This window comes from Anabrus simplex, chromosome 9, assembly GCF_040414725.1.
Source record: "Anabrus simplex isolate iqAnaSimp1 chromosome 9, ASM4041472v1, whole genome shotgun sequence".
NCBI lineage: Eukaryota > Metazoa > Arthropoda > Insecta > Orthoptera > Tettigoniidae > Anabrus > Anabrus simplex.
In genome coordinates this window covers 165,207,424-165,214,387 of record NC_090273.1, presented here as the reverse complement: position 1 = coordinate 165,214,387, position 6,964 = coordinate 165,207,424, and the positions used below count along the sequence as shown (strand labels likewise).

At 39.9% G+C, this 6,964-nt stretch overlaps 1 protein-coding gene across 1 annotated transcript; it reads left to right on the top strand.

The window, feature by feature from the left end:
• The first annotated feature begins 1,120 nt into the window (after positions 1–1,120).
• LOC136881040 (probable ATP-dependent RNA helicase DDX23) lies at positions 1,121–5,667 on the top strand. Its single transcript, XM_067153639.2, has one exon. The coding sequence runs from the start codon at positions 1,803–1,805 to the stop codon at positions 4,191–4,193; it is 2,391 nt and encodes a 796-aa protein (XP_067009740.1). The 5' UTR covers positions 1,121–1,802; the 3' UTR covers positions 4,194–5,667.
• Positions 5,668–6,964: the final 1,297 nt, after the last annotated feature.

The following is a 6,964-nucleotide window of genomic DNA, read 5'->3' as shown; positions in this document are numbered from 1 at the left end:
TTTTAAATAAGGACAATGGACTCAGATGAAGAGGAATTGGCCTTTGTTATTGCCACTGTTGCTTCTTGTTATGATTTAGAAATGCAGTTTTATTAGGCACATTTTCTCCCCTCACTCTGCTCATTGCTTCAAAAGCAAACCACTTTGAAGTATAAACTTCGTCCGCTCCCGACTACCGAATTTTCTGAACTTTCTGCAATTCTCGACTGTACTGGGAGTGGAGGGAGGCTAGTTTTATTTTTTCGATTTACTCGCGGGAACAATTATAGATATTTTCGAGTTCCAGGAAACTGTCGGCTTTCTTCGCTTTATATCTGTATTCCTCTGATGAGACATCCCACAAATAAGGCCTTTCTATTATATCATTAATTAAGTCCAGAGTAATCTCCTTGCTCTACTCCATTTCTGACTATACATTTTAGTATAGTGCAGAGAGAACGACACACGTGCGTGTACTGTATTTGTAGCTTATAACAAAGAGAAGGAGTGTTGCGGAGTGTTGTAATTATAATCCTACTGTATGAGGAGCACGTCGTTTGCGTCGTTTAGGTTATGTGTTGGCATGGAAACATCATGGAAGTTGCCGAAGCTGTGCCGACATCGCACGAACAACGAATTGACTTGACATGTTTTCCACTTGGAGTGGAAAACACGCCAACATGTTAAAAGTGTTAACTCAACATTCTGAGTTAACATGCAAAGTCAATTGGAAGACACAATCACAGTATACATGTCCACTGTAACATGTTAAATTTAACATGTTGGTGTTAAATGTTAAACAGTGGAGACCGGCCTTTTCATAATAATAATACAAGTACGTATTATTATTATTATTATTATTATTATTATTATTATTATTATTATTATTATTATTATTATTATTATTATTATTATTATTAAACTTCAGTATGTTGTCCACTGTCTCCATACTCTTTTCTTCAAAATTCTGTCCACAAAGCAATATAATTTACAGCGGAATTCGCAAGAATGCTTTATTCAAATGGTTATAGTAATCTTTAAAAGCATTGATCACTGGCTGAACGGGATGACTTTCAAGAAGGCTGTGAGCTTGTAGCCAACAAAATAGACTAAAATATTCTTTCCTCTTCTGTTTTACTTCTGTGATCACTTTTGCAAAGATATTTTTATATTCTTGGGCAAAATTTCGAACTCCTACCTATACGATTAAGCCAAATTAGGATATATGTTCGTGAAGTAGGAATTTATGCTTAGTATATTCAGCAGATCGCTTAATCAGCTTCGCCAGTGGAAAAGTTGGCGATCAGTGGTATTCAGTATCGCACCTTCGTTCATGTGTGGTGGATGTGTGTATGTAAACATTGTGGGATGTTCGAGTAAGTTTGCTGATCTTGATATGTGATTTTTGCGAAGTTCTGTATCGTTCCCATGAAAACCTTCGCTGCAGTAGTAACCTCTGAAGAATTTAACTTCAATTGAGTGGACTTTTATTTATTCAACATGCTGTATATAAAGCAAGTTCATGGCAATTTTAGATCAAGAACTGTCGGGAACTCATTTGTTGTATGAAAGAACGTTGTACAGTGAAATGTTAAATTCCATCGATAGGATTCTCTTACAAACATCTGAAGAGTGATGCAGTAAGGTTAGGAATCATAAGTTCAGTTAATAGGACTGTGTATTGTGAACAATACTAGTTTATCATCCTTGTATAACCTCACGTACTTACGGAATTCCCTTCTAACTTATGATGAACTGCTAAAGGTTCGATTTTCGCTTTTAAAAAAACTTTGTGTAACGCTGGATTTCATTGAAATAATATAATGGGCACTGAAAAGAAAGTAGTTCGGAGAAGTCGCAGTCGCGAGCGACTGGAGAGGGAACGAACCGAAAGGGACCGAGAACGTGAAAGAGAGAGGGTTAGGGAACGAGAACGTGATAGACGTGATAGAGACAGAAGGAAGAGATCTCGCAGTTTATCCAAAGAGCGTGATAAGGACAAGGACAGGGGAAAGAAAAAGCCGGAGAGATCTAAGGAAAGATCAAGAAGTAGAGAAAGGGAGAAGGAAAGAGAACGGCATCGTCACAAAGATAATAAAAAGACATCTGCTAGTGGTGCAATTAAGGATGAGGAAAATAAGGAAGACATAAAGGAGGAGTTGACTGAAGAGCAAGAAGGTAAAAAGGAGCCACTCTCTCTTGAGGAGCTCTTAGCTAAGAAGAAGGCAGAAGAAGAAGCTAGGAGTAAACCCAAATTTTTAACAAAGGAAGAGCGTGCAGCTGAAGCTCTAAAAAGAAGGCAGCAAGAGGTTGAAGAGTTGCGTCGTAAGCAAGAAGAAGAGCGGAAGAAACGGAGTGAATTTGGGAAAGAGGCCTTGAAGACTGATGATGCTCGGAAAGAACAGGATGTATTTCGTAGACCCCGTGATCGTGATGTTGCTACCAAGAAGGATGAAGAAGAAGTACAATACACCAAGGATAAGGAAAGAGAGGTAGAAGCAATCAAAGAAAGATACCTAGGTATTGTTAAGAAAAAACGCAGAGTTCGCAGGTTAAATGATCGAAAGTTTGTGTTTGATTGGGATGCTTCGGAGGACACTTCTGTAGACTACAATCCTTTGTATAAAGAAAGACATCAAGTGCAGTTCTTTGGTCGAGGCAACATTGCAGGTATTGACATTAAAGCCCAGAAACGAGATCAGTCCAAATTTTATGGTGAATTATTGGAGAGAAGGAGGAGTGAAGCTGAAAAAGAACAAGAGAAGGTGCGTTTGAAGAAGCTCAAGAAGAAGGAAGAAAAACAGAAATGGGATGATCGTCATTGGTCTGAGAAGTCAAAGGAGGAAATGACAGAAAGAGACTGGCGTATCTTTAGGGAAGATTATAACATCACAATCAAAGGTGGTCGCATTCCTGATCCTATTCGAAGCTGGAAAGAGTCGGGTATTCCAAGCGAAATACTGGATATTATTGAAAAAGCAGGCTACACTGAAGCAACTCCTATTCAGAGACAGGCAATTCCTATTGGTCTTCAAAATCGAGATATTATTGGTGTGGCAGAGACAGGATCTGGTAAGACTTTGGCTTTCCTTATTCCTCTGTTAATGTGGATTCAATCGTTGCCTAAAATCGAGAGGGTTGAGGATGCAGATCAAGGCCCGTATTCCATTATTCTTGCTCCTACTCGTGAATTGGCTCAACAGATTGAGGAAGAAACAAACAAATTTGCTCAGCCGTTAGGTATCCGCACTGTGGTTGTCGTGGGAGGTCTGTCTCGAGAAGAACAAGGATTCCGGTTGAGGATGGGTTGTGAAATTGTTATTGCAACCCCCGGTCGATTAATAGACGTTCTGGAAAACAGATACCTTGTGCTTAATCAGTGCACTTATATTGTATTGGATGAAGCTGATCGTATGATTGACATGGGATTTGAAGCTGATGTGCAGAAGATTTTGGACTACATGCCTGTAACCAACTTGAAACCCGATACAGAAGATGCTGAAGACGAGACTAAACTCCTTGCTAACTACAATACAAAGAAGAAATATCGTCAGACAGTGATGTTTACAGCTACTATGCCTCCTGCTGTAGAGAGGCTGGCTCGGACTTACCTTCGTCGTCCTGCGGTGGTGTACATTGGTTCTGCGGGTAAGCCTACCGAGCGGGTAGAGCAAATAGTGTACATCGTACAAGAAAACGATAAACGTCGTAAGTTGTTGGAAATTTTGGGCCGTGGTGTTACTCCTCCGGTGATTATCTTTGTGAACCAAAAGAAAGGTGCAGATGTTCTTGCTCGAGGTCTGGAGAAACTTGGTTATAGTGCATGTACTCTTCATGGTGGTAAAGGTCAGGAACAACGTGAATATGCATTGGCCAGTCTGAAATCTGGTACTAAAGACATCCTAGTAGCAACTAATGTTGCCGGACGAGGTATAGACATTAAAGATGTATCTATGGTTATTAATTACGATATGGCGAAGAGTATCGAAGAGTACACTCACCGTATCGGTCGTACTGGACGTGCTGGTAAACATGGAATGGCTGTCAGTTTTCTCACCAAGGATGACTCGGAGTTGTTTTACGACTTGAAGCACACTATCCTCTCCAGTCCCGTGTCGACATGTCCGCCAGAGCTACTCAACCATCCAGATGCTCAGCATAAGCCTGGAACTGTTGTGACCAAGAAAAGAAGGGAAGAGAAAATATTTGCCTAAAGGACTTGAAATTGGGGAGATCAGCGAGAGTGAACTTATTTACTTGGTGTGCTTGACGCAGATGTTTTATTGTGAGGACATGTGTGTAATGAAAGTTTCCTTTGTTATATAAATACAATGGACATGAATTCGTAATAATTACTAGTGTATAAAATGTTGGATTTTTTATTGATCGTCTTTGTTTATTCCAATATTTGTATCTGAGGGCAAGTACCAAAATTTATCATAACCTTATGTTTCTATCAGTTTTAATTTTGTGTGGTAAAGAGCACTAAAGGTCCAGTGGGTCCAGTAGACAAGACATCTGCAGGCTTACGCAGCACAATATGATACTGCTGTTGCCTGATGCTCTTTTGCTGCAGTGTGTTACTTCTTTGGTTGCTCATGGTACCAAGTGTCAGCATAGGGGCTTAGACTTCGTTTAGATATGTGTACATACTGACTTATCACCATTGATTTCTTTACAGTAAGCATGTGAAAATCATTGTCTGTGACTCGTCTGTGCAATAGCCAGCTTTCAGGGTGTTGCTTTAAGTAGAATTTCTGATACTGAAAGGAATGTAAAAAGGTTAATTGCATGGTGGGCCCCTTTAAACAACATGTATCGTCATCGGTTATTATCATTTTAATTGCGTACTTCCAAAGCAGTAACTCATTCCTTCTCCAATTGGCTGACTTTCGTGTTGGTACAGTAGTCTATGAGTTGTAACCTGGTTGTTAGAAAATACTCACGCGAAAACTGGCAGTGTGTTGTGGCCAGTAAGGTTTCCTTCCTCAATTAGAAAAGGTAAAAACAATGTTCCAATGACAATCTTGCTAAGTTACTTACAAATGTACCAGCACTCTATAAATTGTTGACACACACAACAACACAATGAAAATAAATTACAGTTATTAATCTAGTCCCATTTAGGCCTATATACTATTTCTGTTCAATTCTGGAGCCTTCAAAAATTTCTGAACATTTCGTAGAAACTCTGAGGTTTGCACGTGACATATTCCGAAGTAACTACCAATGCGGCAACTGTTATTAATTAAAGGAAACTAGTCTCCTGCTAGAACCAGACAGGCAGACATTCATCCTTGTTCAGTCTTGAATGTTACTGAACAAGTGGTTGCGCTGTTTGGGTCACGTATTTGGGAGATGGTGGGTTCAAACCCTCCTGTCGACCCTGAAAATGGTTTTCAGTGGTTTCCTATTTTCACACCTAGCTGTACCATAATTAGGGCCACTGTCGCATCCTTCCCCCTCCTAGCCTATCGTCGCCATAAGACCTGTCTGTGTCGGTGCGACGAAAAGCAAATTGAAAAGAAAAAGTCTTAAATGTTACCACAGCAAAGAATATAATATATTATTTTCTGAACTAGAGAAGTTGGTGACAGGGAAGAAATGTCAGATATCTGGAAGAAATTATCACCACTTGTTTACAGCACAAGGGGTTAGCCTTCATGTACGAGTGTTTGAAGGTTTGAATGATTATTCGTTCATATTCCTCGCTTAGGATTGTTTATTTTGCTGCAGTCTGTGTTGAATTCTGATGATTACATCATGTTTTATAAATTTCATCCAAAGGCAGTGGCTGTTCTCACAGTTGTAATGGAGAATATTGCATGATTTATGAAATTTGGTTATAAAAGTAAATCGTCATTATCATTTCCCCTTATCCATCTCCTGCCGAGTCCGGGAGTTTATGGCACTTCTCCAATTTCCTCTTTTTCCGATGTTAATTTACTAGTACGATATCATCTATAGGCTATTATTACGATGGGGTCGCCACTCCCAAAGGCTATAAGTAAATATGTAACTATATTTCTACGGGTGGGTTGGCAGTTTCCAAGCCCGCCTGTGGGTGGGAGCGGTAGAATAACACCCATGGTATCCGCTGCCTGTCTTAAGAGGTGACTAAAATGGGCACCAGTGGCTCGTAGCTTGGTCAACTCTTGTTCTTTTATAACCCTGACGGTATTAGGTATTGAGGCCTAGGGAGTCTTTCATTTTCATGCCCCCTTGTCTTTCCTTGCCTGATACCTTCATTTTTCAAAATGTCAAGCCTCATCCATTTTCTCTCTCTGATTAGTGTTTAAATAGAGTATGGTACTTCCTTGACAGTAAGCACATCGCTGTCCGACAAGTAGTGGCAGGTATGATCTATATGATTCACCTTCATAAGTAATATATGTGATGCTGCTAGTCCCTTTCCTAACCTTTACCATAACCATAAATAGAAATTGCTAAGGGTAGCTGTGTTCATCGCTCTTTGAGTGGAACAGGATAGCGAGTTGGTTAGGCAACAATTAGAAAAATTGAATCACTTCAGCTTGTTATATTTGATGATGATGGTGACCTTTTAGTCATAATATTTGGACTTCAAGTGTTTCAGTTTTTATTAGTCCAGGATCTGCCGGCACGGGTGAACACGGGCTCCGTGGCTGCTGTTGACGTCATGTATGATGTGTTTGCAATCATGGCGGATAATTTGAAGGGACGTGTAGTGGCAACTAAATGTAGATTTGGTTCTATGAGACGACATAACATGATGTACAGGCACTAGATTGGGTTAAGACTTCACTAGCTGGTTCGTAAAAGAGACATTAACAATCTGATATGATGTGGCTGACTTGACGAGCAAGTACGAAAAGCATTGGTCTGGTTTAGTTAAGTCCGGCTTGTGGCGAAACCATTGGTCTGGAGACAAGCAAAGGTGATCTGGGCCTCTAGTATCCCTAACAAATACAATTTTATTTTACCGAAAACCACTGATAGTGACAGA